The 13,863-nt window shown below is 40.1% G+C and overlaps 3 protein-coding genes across 4 annotated transcripts; 2 read left to right on the top strand and 1 right to left on the bottom strand.

Annotated features, from left to right (window-relative positions):
* Positions 1–4,178: 4,178 nt before the first annotated feature.
* On the bottom strand, positions 4,179–6,108 carry LOC106303862 (pre-mRNA cleavage factor Im 25 kDa subunit 2). Its single transcript, XM_013740206.1, has 7 exons — positions 5,904–6,108; positions 5,526–5,571; positions 5,157–5,250; positions 4,993–5,066; positions 4,780–4,866; positions 4,561–4,671; positions 4,179–4,465 (listed from the first exon to the last, which is right to left on the bottom strand). The coding sequence occupies exons 1-7, from the start codon at positions 6,020–6,022 to the stop codon at positions 4,394–4,396; spliced, it is 603 nt and encodes a 200-aa protein (XP_013595660.1). The 5' UTR covers positions 6,023–6,108; the 3' UTR covers positions 4,179–4,393.
* Positions 6,109–6,289: 181 nt separating this feature from the next.
* On the top strand, positions 6,290–11,757 carry LOC106302084 (DNA mismatch repair protein MSH3). The gene is made up of 12 exons (XM_013738599.1): positions 6,290–7,296; positions 7,524–7,715; positions 7,845–8,009; positions 8,125–8,223; positions 8,430–8,681; positions 9,082–9,336; positions 9,472–9,603; positions 9,899–10,159; positions 10,249–10,320; positions 10,414–10,563; positions 10,652–11,113; positions 11,267–11,757. Exons 1-12 carry the CDS (start codon positions 6,373–6,375, stop codon positions 11,606–11,608), a joined length of 3,306 nt encoding a protein of 1,101 aa, XP_013594053.1. The 5' UTR covers positions 6,290–6,372; the 3' UTR covers positions 11,609–11,757.
* A 436-nt stretch (positions 11,758–12,193) lies between these two features.
* On the top strand, positions 12,194–13,841 carry LOC106304847 (protein phosphatase inhibitor 2-like). 2 transcript variants are annotated; one of them, XM_013741234.1, is made up of 5 exons: positions 12,194–12,306; positions 12,477–12,534; positions 12,988–13,109; positions 13,259–13,438; positions 13,524–13,841. In XM_013741234.1, exons 2-5 carry the CDS (start codon positions 12,527–12,529, stop codon positions 13,748–13,750), a joined length of 537 nt encoding a protein of 178 aa, XP_013596688.1. In that variant the 5' UTR covers positions 12,194–12,306; positions 12,477–12,526; the 3' UTR covers positions 13,751–13,841. The 2 variants fall into 2 exon arrangements, with proteins under 2 accessions (XP_013596688.1, XP_013596687.1); XM_013741233.1 differs by having other exon boundaries at positions 12,988–13,112.
* The last annotated feature ends 22 nt before the right edge of the window (positions 13,842–13,863 follow it).

The following is a 13,863-nucleotide window of genomic DNA, read 5'->3' as shown; positions in this document are numbered from 1 at the left end:
ACCCTCTCAGATTGGCATTCAAGACTTGGCCACCCATCTCTTTCTATACTTAAAAATCTTCTCTCTACCTTTGCTTTACCGCTTTCAGATTCTGTTTCACAAAACCTGTCTTGTGTTGATTGTCTTTCAAATAAGAGTCATAAACTCTCTTTCTCTCAAACATCAATTACTTCTACTCGCCCACTTGAGTACTTGTTCATAGATTTGTGGACTTCTCATGTTCTTTCGGTTGACAAATACAAACACTATCTTATTCTTGTTGACCATTTCACTCGATACACTTGGTTCTATCCACTCCAACTCAAATCTCATGTCAAAGAAACATTCATTCGTTTCAAAGCTTTGACAGAAAACAAGTTTCAAACAAAGATTGGAACTCTGTTCTCGGATAATGGCGGTGAATTCATTGTTTTACGTGATTTCCTTTCACAATCAGGGATCACTCATCTCACTTCTCCTCCTCACACTCCTGAACACAATGGCCTTCCCGAGAGAAAACACAGACATATTGTCGAAACAGGTCTCTCTCTGCTTCATCACTCAAAAATCCCAAACACCTACTGGTCTTATGCCTTTTCTACTGCCGTTTATCTAATAAACAGAATGCCTACTCCTGTTCTTTCTCTAAACTCTCCATATCAGCTTCTCTTCAAGTCCCCACCTAACTATTCCAAACTCAAAATCTTTGGTTGTCAATGTTTTCCTTGGCTTCGTCCTTATCGTGACCATAAACTTCAAACACGATCCACTCCTTGTGTCTTTCTTGGATATTCCTTAACTCAAAGTGCCTATTTGTGTTTTGATCCAGTTCTTCATCGTCTGTTTGTCTCACGTCATGTACGTTTTGATGAGCAAACCTTCCCATTCCAAACTCTTTCGAAAACCCAAACCCCTGTTGCAGTTACCACTACAGACTGGATCTCTCCTGTCTCGATAGTTCACACGGCCTCAACGCCACCTACTGCAGCTCCTATGACTCCCATGAGCACTGATCTTTCACCTGAAACTGATGAGGTAATTTTTTTCTCCTTTGACTAATCCTCCAACTCTGGTTTCTGATGAGATGCAGAATCCTCCTCCTCCAGTCTCAGCACCGGAACCACCATCAGTCTCTCAACCTCAACAGCCTCTGCAACCTGCTCCAGTCCTATCACAAAACGTCAATAATGCTCCGATGACCTCTACTTTTGATGCTGGTACCGGTCAAGCAAAGAACTCAGAAACCATGCCTTTTCCCACAAGTTCTGAACAAGCGCAACCCCAACAAGAGCAACGCCAAAACCATCACCAGATGACTACAAGAGCTAAAAAGGGTATCTCCAAACCGAATACCAAATATGCTAATACGGCTCAGTTTCAGAAGGAAACACATACAATTCCAAAAACAATTGCACAAGCTTTAGCTGATCCTCGGTGGCGTCAGGCTGTCCTTGACGAGTTCAACTCCATCGTTAAAAACGGTACATACTCTCTGGTTCCACCAACATCACACCAGAACACTGTGAGTTGCCGCTGGATCTTCACTATCAAATATAATCCTGATGGGACTGTGCGCAAGTACAAAGCACGACTTGTCGCTCGAGGATACACGCAGGTTCCAGGAATTGATTATACAGAGACTTTCAGTCCGGTGATCAAGAGCACCACCATTCGTCTGGTTCTGGACATTGCGATCAGTCGAAATTGGCCAATCAAACAGTTGGATGTAAACAACGCCTTCCTCCAAGGTACTTTAACCGAAGAAGTTTACACAACACAGCCACCTGGTTTCATTGATGCTGATCATCCTCATCATGTTTGTCGCCTGCATAAAGCTCTGTACGGTCTTAAACAAGCACCTCGTGCTTGGTATCAAGAACTCAGCAATCATCTACTCAAGTCTGGCTTCACAAACTCCCTCGCTGATACTTCTCTGTTTATACTTCGGCGTCATAACAGTCTTATATATCTTCTTGTGTACGTTGACGACATTATCATCACTGGTAATGATCCTGTTATGCTGCAACAGACCTTGACTCTCCTTGCTACTCGTTTCTCAGTCAAGGACCCTGAAGACTTAAATTACTTCCTTGGAATAGAAGCGCATCGCACCAATGCAGGCATGCACTTAACTCAGCGAAGGTACATTCTGGATCTTCTCCAACGCTGTAATATGACAGACGCTAAGCCTGTCTCCACTCCTATGGCCACGGCTCCAAAGCTCTCTGCCAGTTCAGGAACGTTGTTGTCTGATCCAACTGTCTACAGATCAACCGTTGGCAGCCTCCAATATCTTGCTTTCACCCGGCCAGATATTTCCTATGCTGTGAACCGCTTGTCTCAGTACATGCATAAGCCCACGACTGATCACTGGCAGGCTGCAAAGAGAGTCTTACGTTACCTGGCAGGAACAGCGTCTCATGGTTTGTACTTCAGCCGCAACAATGTGTCCTCCTTACATGCCTTCTCCGATGCTGATTGGGCTGGAGATACTGATGACTTTGTATCCACAAATGCCTACATAATCTATCTTGGCAAGCATCCAGTCTCATGGTCTTCTAAGAAACAGAAGGGAGTTGCGCGCTCGTCCTCTGAAGCAGAGTATAGATCAGTTGCTAACACATCAGCTGAAATTCGTTGGATCTGCTCTCTACTCGTTGAGTTTGGCATCAAGATATCATCGCCACCGGTGATCTATTGTGACAATGTTAGGCGCAACATATCTCTGTGCTAATCCTATCTTTCATTCTCGAATGAAACACTTGGCGCTTGATTACCACTTCATCCGAAATCAGATCACTTCAGGTCAGCTTCGTGTGGTTCATGTCTCATCAAAAGACCAACTTGCTGATGCATTGACTAAGCCACTGTCCAGATCACCTTTCAGGATGCTTTCAGACAAGATTGGTGTTGCTAAAGCACCTCCATCTTGAGGGGGAATGTTAAGGAAAGAAGATCAATCACCTTACTTGCGTATCACGTTTTCTCTATTACTCTGTAAATGCTTGATATATTCTTTCCCTTAAAGATGTATCTAATCTATATAAATATGTATTTTTATACATCAATAGAAATCATCCTTCATATCACGTATCATATTGTGTTTATAAAGTGACACTTTTCGTATAACGGAAAAAAATGTATCAAAATAACAATTTTTGTGAAACAAAGAAAATAGGGTTCAACACAAAACGATTAGCGTATTAGTTTAAGTTCAATCGTATTTTAGATATGTGATTTCTTCAAGCATATAAAATCTTCATATCCAAAAAATATCTCTAAAATGGTGACAAGAACTCAAGAAAATAAGACCGACTTCTTCAATTTGGATCACGTATAAATTTAACTCAGTGGATGGAATAATCTGTCTGGTTCAATCCAATGATTGTAAATGATGAAACAATGATTATAGAGAAACAATCATTCAATCTGTTAAAGAATGTGTCTTTTTAGTAAAGCATCAATAGCAAGTAGACAAACTGTATTTGCAAGACCAAGAACTTGGAATAATATTTTTTAAATTTATCTCCTAGCAAAGTTCGAAAAAAAAAAATTTATCTGCTAGCTATATATATTAGAATTTTAAGTTGCCTAGAGACATTTTGTATGTAATTTGCAGTGAAGTCAACATTGAGCTCCTATTTGCTGCAAGAAATTAATTGTATAGTTTTTTCCACTCACGTTTTTGTCTTTCTTGATAATAGAACAAAAAGTATTACATTTACACCGAAAAGTGGACCAGTTATAAGATTTATCTGAGGAATATTGTTAACTTTTGCAATGTTAATTACTTATGTCCCGTTCGCAATGAGCTGTCGCTAATTTTCAAATACTCTGACTTTGTTTTATACTTGTTGGCTCTACTGGCCTCTGGAAAATGCCTGTGATGAAGCATGACCAAATGTACTCTTCTCTAGACCAATGACACATCTAATGTTATGACGATCATGTTTAGTCATCCGAGAATGTTATATGATCAGTCTTGATTAGGGACAGATTGTTGATCAACAAAACTTCTCCTGCTTCTCACCATTTGGATTTGTGGTATGGTAATATACTTGTCTCTCTCAGATATTTGTTACAGATCGACTGAGACAATGTACTTTTAACATGGCCTAGTTTGTGTTCCATATATTGATAGCACGTCAATGAAAATATCATTAGTCAAACACATGTTTCATGGTTAGAGAAGACAGCCGTTAGTCAAATAATGACGAATGCTTTAAGAAATTAGATGAATAATCTTCTTGTGCTGCTACATGAACGAACCTGTTCTTCATAATGCCAACAAGTCTATAATGTAAAGAAACCAACATGCATCATCCAGAACTCGGATCACTAAAACTGGTAGCTACATCTCTCTATCGTGGGTGCCTAATCTGACAGGTTTCTTCTTCTTGAACACCGAGTAGAATCACGAACTAATCATGTTGAAATGGAATCTGGATAGCTGTTGAGGAATGGTCGATATAACCGGTCCATATCTCTGTCACAGGAAAAGAATAAAATCGTTAGAAAATTGGGATAAGACCATTTCTAACGTTTGAAAGTATCTGAAAATATATATAGAAAAACAAAAACCTGAACATTGTCATAGAGTTCAAACAAAGGGACGGCCAAGAGTTTCAAGTTTTTGGGCACTGCAAAGTACTCTTTCTCAGACAAGTGAACAATGTAGAGTCTCTTGCATTCCTGCCCATTCCAAAAAAAGAGAGAGATGTAAACAAAACCTACTCAGAAAAAGAGTAAAACAGGAATGTTGTGACTTGTGAAGCTATATTGTGCGTTTTTTTTTATTACCTTTGGTTTCGTGATGTGAGGAGGGCAATACGGGTACATCATGGTTTCAAAGTTTGGACGCCACCATGTCGCAACACATTCTCCTACCTGTTAAAGGGGGTAAAAAGCCCATCGCCGAACAATGTATCAGGGACAGAGCGATGTACATACCTAAGAATCTATCTATACCTAATCATCTAGTCAAAAGGAATAGAGAGGAAACCAGAATAGTACCTTCCAGTCGGGTACAATACCAGCCGAATTGCCTCCAAGCTTACTGGTCAACTTTCTCTTCAGACCTTCGACTTCTGCAAGACATAACATAGCACAACTTTTCGAAGCAATAAAGAAAATCACAATAGTATAGAAAGTAATAATAACAGATGGTTGCTGCATACCATTTTCTCCAGGCTTCAGGCGTCCACCTGGAAGTTTGCAGAATGTGTTACCGATTTGCAGGAGAAGTATATGAGGATGGTTGTGTTCTTGCACCTGAAAGGTTGATCAGCAAAAGGTATCAACACCAATCCTAGGGTTGCAGAGAGAGAGAGAGATCAAATCTCAAATCCTAATAGGTAGTAACAACAACCATTCACTAAAGTTATGCACCAACGAGAAACGTTTATACATAACAGTTGCACTAATTTTTAGATAGCAGGTGTTGATACAACATAGATAAAGCTCCAGAGGAGTCTGATAACAAGCATACTCGACCGAAAAATGCAGAACATTATCTCACAGATCGAAAAGGAATAAATAACACATACCAGAAGAATCCCTTCAACGCTAGTCCTCATGCCCTCTTTCATATAGCTGCAACACACCAATCAATAAAACAAGAAAGAGATACTCTTCAGTCATTAACAGACTTCAACAATGTCTTGAGATAAAACTATAGAACTCAAGACTAGAAAAGTAAGAGACTTTCGACGGAATTACAAAAAAACAAGTGATCTAGAATGTCTTGTGTTGTGTTAGATCTTTCTTAACGATAGACATCAGCAGCAGCAAAAGACGTAGGTAATCGTTAACTGAATCAGCAAGATCATGATTTAAGCATGTAAAGGCCGGAGCTTTCTTCTGGGGTTTTTCTAAATTCAGCAGTAGCTACAAGAAGATGACAGAGGAAAGAGTCGGAATCGTACTTGACTTTCATACGAGCGAGTCGGTCGGCGACGGAGGTGTCCTTCTCCAGCTTCGGTTCTTTAGTTCCGAAGCTGTAATTCGAAAGAGGGTATGTGTTCACCACCTGAGACATAGCCATCTCTCTCTACTCTCTGGGTAATCGATCTATTGATCTCGGCGGCGACGGCGACAGAGAAGTAATCTCGACGGAGAAGTTAATACGACACCGTATCCACTACAACTTCTAGAGTCGCGTTCTTAATACGACGTCGTATCAAATCAAAACCCATCGATGGCCCATTAGGGAATCTGGTCGGGTGTAGAAAGGCCCATTAAAATATCAGGCCTAGAAGAGCTTCCTCAAACCGCTTGCCTTCATCACTCTGCTAACACTCTTCTCCAGACTCTCAAGCAGCAGCCTAAGAAAGCGCGCGAAAATTGGCAACCAACGAAATCGCCATAGCCACGACCTTCCACGAAGAAGCAACTATGGGCAAGCAGAAACAGCAGGTGATTTCTCGATTCTTCGCTCCCAAACCCAAACCCTCACCACCGCCGAATCAGGAATCGTCGACACCGCCGCCGAAGATTTCCGCCACCGTCTCCTTCTCCCCTTCCAAGCGAAAACTTCTCTCCGACCATCTCGCCGCCGCGTCACCGAAGAAGCCTAAACTATCTCCCCACACTCAAAACCCCGATCCCAATCTACACCGAAGGTTCCTCCAGCGATTCCTAGAACCTCCACCGGAGGAAGAATCTCTCCCCGTAACAACCTCGATTAAGTACACGCCGTTGGAACAGCAGGTGGTGGAGCTGAAGAGCAAGCACCCGGATGTGATTCTGATGGTGGAAGTTGGTTACAGGTATAGATTCTTCGGAGAAGACGCGGAGATCGCAGCACGTGTGTTGGGAATTTACGCTCATATGGATCACAGTTTCATGACGGCGAGCGTACCGACGTTTCGGCTCAATGTCCACGTGAGGAGGCTGGTGAATGCAGGGTACAAGATTGGTGTGGTGAAGCAGACCGAAACTGCCGCTATTAAGTCCCACGGTGCTAACCGGAGCGGTCCGTTTTTCCGTGGACTATCGGGTTTGTATACTAAAGCGACTCTTGAAGCGGCTGAGGATATAAGTGGCGGGTGTGTTGGTGAAGAAGGTTTTGGTGGTCAGAGTAATTTTTTGGTTTGTGTTGTGGATGAGAGAGTTGACAGGGAGACTAATAAAGGTTGTGGTTTGGAAGCGGGCTTTGATGTTAGAGTTGGTGTTGTTGGTGTTGAGATTTCTACTGGTGAAGTTGTTCATGGAGAGTTTAATGATAATTTCATGAGGAGTGGGTTAGAGGCTGTGGTTTTGAGCTTATCACCAGCTGAGTTGCTGCTTGGCCAGCCTCTTTCACAGCAAACTGAGAAGGTACAGTTATATGTGTATAAGTCAATGTTACATTTGGTATTTTAAGCTCCTTTTTTTGGTTTTATCATTATTCTGTCTGTAGGTATCGTGTGCTGGATGCTTCTTGATGAACTGTTTGACAAGAATCTTTGTCTGTATGAAAATTTATTCTACGGATTAGTTTAGTATACTAGAACTTCTGTTCTTGGTTGATATAAATGTGGTCGCTTGGTATCTTTGTTTGGCAGTTTCTGTTGGGATATGCTGGACCTACTTCAAACGTTCGAGTGGAACGTGCCTCACTGGATCGTTTCCGCAATGGTAGTGCAGTAGATGAGATTGTTTCAATATATGAAGATCTCAGTGCAAGAAACATAGAAGATGATAAAGAGAACAGGGTGGAGGTTGCTGGAGAGAAAATATCTTGCTTGACAGTTCATGTATGTCATTTGATTTCCTAAAACTAACTTTTGTTTATGCTAGATGTTTTCTAGTAGATTTTTTTTCTTTCAATTAAACTAGTTGCTTGTTGCAGTTCCTACTAATTTGTTGCCTTGTCGATGGTGCAGACAATTATGAACATGCCGCATCTGACTGTTAAAGCCCTTGCCCTGACACTGCGCCATCTCAAACAGTTTGGATTTGAAAGGATCCTTTTCGAGGGAGCTTCAATTCGCTCTTTATCAAGCACCACAGAGATGACTCTCTCAGCCAATACACTGCAACAGTTGGAGGTGCTTTCCACTTTATTTGACCTGTCATAATGTGATATTCAGTGAATATTAAGACTCGAGTCTTTTTAAGTACTCTAACAGAGATTCTCTTTAAAACGGTTTGTCGCTTTTTCAGGTTATAAAAAATAATTCAGATGGATCGGAGTCTGGCTCTTTATTCCAAAATATGAACCAGACTCTTACGGTATATGGTTCCAGGCTTCTTAGACACTGGGTAAGACACATTTTATTTTCTTCTTACCTTTGGCACAAAGAGCTTTTTGTAAGGATAAACCACGTTGTCGTCGTATTATAATAAAGTAATAAGATTTTACGGCCATCAGTTCTTGAAGGGACATAGATTTCTATACTTACCTTTCAGAAACAGAGTCTTGATGGACTTTTCGCTGATCATTATTTGTGAACACTTTCACTCGACAGGTGACTCATCCTCTTTGCGATAGAAATTTGATATCGGCTCGCCTTGATGCTGTTTCGGAGATTGTTGCATGCATGGGATCTCCTAGTTCTTCCCAGGCCAGCGATGAGTTAGATGAAGAAAGTTCTGAGAGAAAAATTGTACCACCTGAGCTTTATCATGTGCTCTCCTCAGTCTTGACAGCCTTGTCTAGATCACCTGATATTCAACGTGGAATAACAAGAATCTTTCATCGGACTGCTAAAGCCACAGAGGTGAAACTTGGCTTGTCCTTTACCCTCTTTATATGTGTCTGGCATATAGTGCAATACTGTCATAATCGTTTCCTGCAGAGGAAGTATAAAGCGCATCATTTATGTTGACTAATTATAAAACTTTTTCTGAAGTAAGTTGGCTAACAATAAAGAGTATTGGTATCTTTGTGATATCTAGTCAAACAAAAAAATACTGATGCATATTAGTAGCATCTGACAGAAATTGTTCAGGGTCCTATCCTCTTTCCTCACAATGATATTCATTTTTTGATAGTCATATGTAGAGCTATAAATGTCAATGGGCCAAAGCATTTGTTTATTCTTAGATATCTTGTTAGTTCTTTGTTTACCTCTCTTCCTCACCTGAGGCCTGAGAGTTCTTAACTTTCTGGGTGAAAAGTTCATTGCAGTTATCGAAGCTATTTTACTTGCGGGGAAGCAACTTCAACGTCTTGGCATTAAGCAAGATTGTGAAACGAGGAGTATGCAATCCGCAACTGTGCGGTCTTCTCTTTTGAGAAAATTGATTTCTGTTGTTTCGTCCCCTGCTGTGGTTGACAATGCCGCGAAACTTCTCTCTGCCCTCAACAAGGAAGGGGCTGCTCGAGGAGACTTGCTCGACATACTAATCACTTCTAGCAACCAATTTCCTGAGGTTTATATACCATTAATCGCTTCTCTCTTTACATTATGTTTTATGTATCATAAAGGCCCTTAACACTGATCTGATTCTATTTTTAGCGGCGATTTTGTGTGTTCATAATTCAGTTGTGTTATTTACTATGGACAGCTTGCTGAAGCTCGCCAAGCAGTTCTAGCTGTCAGGGAAAAGCTAGACTCCTTGATAGTTTCATATCGAAAGAAGCTTGCAAATCGAAATTTGGAATTTCTTGAAGTGTCTGGGATCACGCATTTAATAGAGGTACTCTCCTGAGAACTCGTATTCTTTTAGATGATGCTTTTCTTACCACAAGAGTGCAGCCTTTTTAATTCTTTTTGAAACTGCACCAAAATGGTTACTCCAAAAAGCATCTTCATGTATCTAGAAGAGAGAAAAATTTAAGCAGGAAGCTTGTGTTAATCTGATTTCGTGTACATTTCCAAGACATCATTCACAGCTACTGAACCTAATATCTTCATTTGTATAAACACATCATCTTTTAAAATTTAGGACATTTGTTTCTGATCTGAAGCTAATGATTTCTTTCTGATACCAGGTGCCTGTTGATGCCAAGGTTCCTATGAATTGGGTGAAAGTAAATAGCACCAAAAAGACTATTCGATATCACCCCCCAGAAATATTAGCTGGATTGGACGAGCTAGCTCTAGCAACAGAACATATTTCTCTAGTAAACCGAGCGTCATGGGATAGTTTTCTCAAAAGTTTTGGTAGATACTATACTGATTTTCAGGCTGCCGTTCAAGCTCTTGCTGCGCTGGACTGTTTGCACTCCCTTGCAACTCTATCTAGAAATAAGGTTTGCCAAAGGAACAAACCCTACAAAATTTTCTAGTAGTCACTGCTTTTCAATTCTTAACTTGTGTTCTTCTTTTTTCCCCTATGCAGAACTATATTTGTCCTTTGTTTGTTGATGACAGTGAACCAGTTGAGATAAACATACAGTCTGGTCGTCATCCTGTATGCTTCTGCTCTCACTTATTATTATTTTCTCTTCCTTTGCCTACTCAAGTTGGGAATATATTGTTCATTGCTTTTTCAAAAATTTCCCAGGTTTTGGAGACTATATTACAAGATAACTTCGTCCCAAATGACACAAGCTTGCACGCAGAAGGGGAATATTGCCAGATTATCACTGGACCTAACATGGGAGGAAAGAGCTGCTATATCCGTCAGGTTGCTTTAATTTCCATAATGGCTCAGGTAACATGGAGATTAACAGTACAAGCTTATGATTTTTGTACATCTGTTGAATGACAAATGATTCTAGTTATTCCCTTTGGTTTCCCAGGTTGGTTCCTTTGTACCAGCTTCATTCGCCAAGCTGCACGTTCTTGATGGTGTTTTCACTCGGATGGGTGCTACAGACAGTATCCAGCATGGTCGAAGTACTTTTCTAGAGGAGTTAAGTGAGGCCTCGCACATAATCAGAACCTGCTCTTCCCGTTCGCTTGTTATAATAGATGAGCTTGGAAGAGGCACTAGCACACATGACGGTGTAGCCATTGCCTATGCAACACTACACCATCTCTTAGTAGAAAAGAGATGTTTGGTTCTTTTTGTCACGCATTACCCTGAAATAGCCGAGATCAGTAACAGTTTCCCGGTTTCTGCTGGTACATACCATGTCTCGTATCTGACATCACAGAAGGATAATGGCGGGTCTGATCATGATGATGTGACCTACCTATATAAACTTGTGCGTGGCCTTTGCAGCAAGAGCTTTGGTTTTAAGGTTGCTCAGCTTGCCCAGGTAAACTCCGTCTATTTTTTTTTCCCATCCGCCTCACATGCAGATGCTTACACAATTAAGTTCATTCAGATATAGATAGATGTTTAAGATGATTATTGAAGTCACTTTAGTCCGCTCATGGAAGCTGATCTCCACATCTATATTTGACTGTAGATACCTCCATCATGTATACATCGAGCCATCACCATGGCTGCAAATTTGGAAGCTGAGGTACGTGCAAGAGAGAGAAATACAGTTAGTAGCATAAAGCATCTCATGGAGTCACGGGGGAAACCAAAAGCACATGCTGAACCCCCAGAATCTCGCACCGAAGAATCTATGTCTGTTTTAGGTGACTTGTTTGCAGACCTGAGATGTGCTCTCTCTGAAGACGACCCTTCAAAATCATTCAAGTTATTAAAAGGTGCTTGGAAGATTGCAGAAGATTTAGTAGCAAGGTCGGAAGACCAAAACCCAATGCATCATCAACATTTCAGCAACAATGCAAGGTTTTGATAACGCTGCTTGGGTGTCACTAATGTGCAGGCAAAAATAGTTATGTATTAACAAGAACATCCCAAGGAATTGAAATGAGACTGAATGTGCCATGCCATATATGATAAAATCACTTACTGGACGTTGTTGATGTCTTAATTAGAGTTTCTTCTAAGTTGATCAATATTTCCTTTTGTATATATATATATAGAGTTTGCTTCCAGTCCTTGCTCTGAAATTCTTTGAAGATTGTTGCTATATAAAGTTTTCACAAGTTCTTTACATACATAATTAATCATTAACAATTCAAAAACGAACCAAACAGTTGACGTGATAATAAAAATTAAAATTAAAAACAATTAAAATACACGAATCGCGTGTAGAACGGAAAGCACTCTATTAAGAGTTAACACACTGGGTCTCTTCAAAAATACATTCTATTTATGTCTAGAATAAGCTGATTACAAAACTACCCTTACCAGTCAACGTAAATCAGCTGAATCTAACGGATAATTCTATTTCTAGTGGCTAAACATAGAATCTATAATGGTCAATGTCAAATGCACGGACGGCTATTGAGACCGCACGTCTTCTTAAAGCGTGAGATCCGTGGTGAGGGTAAACATACGAGGTAGAAAAAGTCCAAGAGAGACAAGACAAAAAAAAAACTTCCGGAAGCGAGCGAGAATCTGTCGTGCCAATCTTCGATAGGAAGCAAGGTGACTCTGTCCGAATAGTATATCATAAGCAGTTGCGAATTGGTGTGAATTTGGATTTTATAGGTGTATGACCTACCTAACAGTAGAGGAAGATGATGATCAATGTGTAGACCTGCCCAACATGTACGTAATCTAAGCTGAGTTTTTTTCTTCTTTAATGTTGCAATCAGGTCGAGCTATAATATTGGTCAAGCCTGAAAGAGAATATAATCACCTCAAGATGACAAAGTATGTTTCCCCGTCTCCCATTTTACTTTTACATTGGACATTTTCGTTTGTTCTTCAAGATGGTTCATATAGATGGAAACGAGAATTATTGTTTGTTTAGTGATAAAGACAAGAAAATTTAAATGTTTAGTGATAAAGACAAGAAAATTTAAATGAATTTTAAAAATTTAGATAGAGCTGCATTTAAATGGATCATCTGGATATGGACAAATGAATACCTGCTTGTGTATGTTTATGAGTTTCCCTATTCAAGCACAAAAGTGAATAGTAAGAGTACTCTTGTCTTTGATTGTAAGGCTCATGAACTACATAATAGCAATTGTTGTTAAGTTTTATCTAAGGATGTTTCCTATCTACGGTTCAGGGGCTGTACACATTGTCACTTCTTCTTTAGCTATTAAGCAAAACTTCTCTTGGTGTAGCATCATCAAGTATGTTAATATTCAATGGCAGGGGACGTGTACAATGGGATGAAGCTAATATAGTGGAAATTGAATCTAACAAACCTGTTAGGCAGAAGATTACCGAACCAAAGACACCCTATCACCCACCGTACCCCATGATTGATGACGATGGTGGTTTGTCCATTGCTCTATTTTTAATGCCTACATATATGTTTTATTTGCCGCAGGCGTCCTGTTTTAATTGTTATCAGCCTAGTTGGAAGTGTGACTTGAACTAGTTTTTTTTTTTTTCCTTTTCTTTATGGTTTGGTTTTTATCAGGTTCTCTGTCTTCTAGAGTAAGATCGTTTGACAACTTTGTTGAAATGCATCGTGCTGAAGAACTAAAGAATGATCTGAACGATTTAGCTTCTTCCAGTAAAATTATTAGCCACATATCTGATTCTGGTGACTGGACCCCGTCAGAGGATGAAGCAGAACCAATAGATCAAAATGAAGAAGGTTCTTCGCAAAATACCCATCAAAGCTGACTCAGTAGTTCCATCATGTCATCATATCTTCATCTCTGTTTTTTTGTGCACTGCAGATCCTGAGGGAGAGAAAAACACAAGTTTCAATGAACATAGACGGGTGCACTATGACGAGTTTCGAATGGTAAAGGAGATGAGATCCTCTGGTGGTTCTTTCTATGGTGAAGACGCAGAAGGAGACGATAGTGCCAAAACGGGTAAACCAGAGGCAACAATCTCACAGAACACTCCAGGTGCTGCGGATGCGATACCTTCACGGAAGTCATCTTCGTCTTCTACTTGATGAACACATTGTTACACTATGGTGTTATTTCTGGATTATACATATGTAGAACTTTATATTTATAAGAAATTAAGAACATCTTGTTTGCATTTTAATTGCACCCAAAAAAAAAA

The sequence above is a fragment of the Brassica oleracea genome, chromosome C7 (assembly GCF_000695525.1).
Source record: "Brassica oleracea var. oleracea cultivar TO1000 chromosome C7, BOL, whole genome shotgun sequence".
NCBI classification, from domain to species: domain Eukaryota; kingdom Viridiplantae; phylum Streptophyta; class Magnoliopsida; order Brassicales; family Brassicaceae; genus Brassica; species Brassica oleracea.
The sequence above is the reverse complement of the archived record's forward strand: the minus strand, read 5'-3'. Positions and strand labels throughout refer to the sequence as shown.

Excerpts from the sequence above, each read along its gene's own strand:
- LOC106302084 (XM_013738599.1), top strand. The coding sequence starts at position 6,373 with ATGGGCAAGCAGAAACAGCAGGTGATTTCTCGATTCTTCGCTCCCAAA. Across the intron at positions 8,224-8,429 it reads CCAGGCTTCTTAGACACTGG|GTGACTCATCCTCTTTGCGA; the intron begins GTAAGACACATT and ends TTCACTCGACAG. Across the intron at positions 10,564-10,651 it reads TAATTTCCATAATGGCTCAG|GTTGGTTCCTTTGTACCAGC; the intron begins GTAACATGGAGA and ends TTGGTTTCCCAG.
- LOC106304847 (XM_013741233.1), top strand. Across the intron at positions 13,113-13,258 it reads CATGATTGATGACGATGGTG|GTTCTCTGTCTTCTAGAGTA; the intron begins GTTTGTCCATTG and ends GGTTTTTATCAG. Across the intron at positions 13,439-13,523 it reads AATAGATCAAAATGAAGAAG|ATCCTGAGGGAGAGAAAAAC; the intron begins GTTCTTCGCAAA and ends TGTGCACTGCAG.
- LOC106303862 (XM_013740206.1), bottom strand. The coding sequence starts at position 6,022 with ATGGCTATGTCTCAGGTGGTGAACACATACCCTCTTTCGAATTACAGC. Across the intron at positions 5,067-5,156 it reads CCTGAAGCCTGGAGAAAATG|AAGTCGAAGGTCTGAAGAGA; the intron begins GTATGCAGCAAC and ends TATGTCTTGCAG. Across the intron at positions 4,867-4,992 it reads GTATTGTACCCGACTGGAAG|GTAGGAGAATGTGTTGCGAC; the intron begins GTACTATTCTGG and ends CCCCTTTAACAG.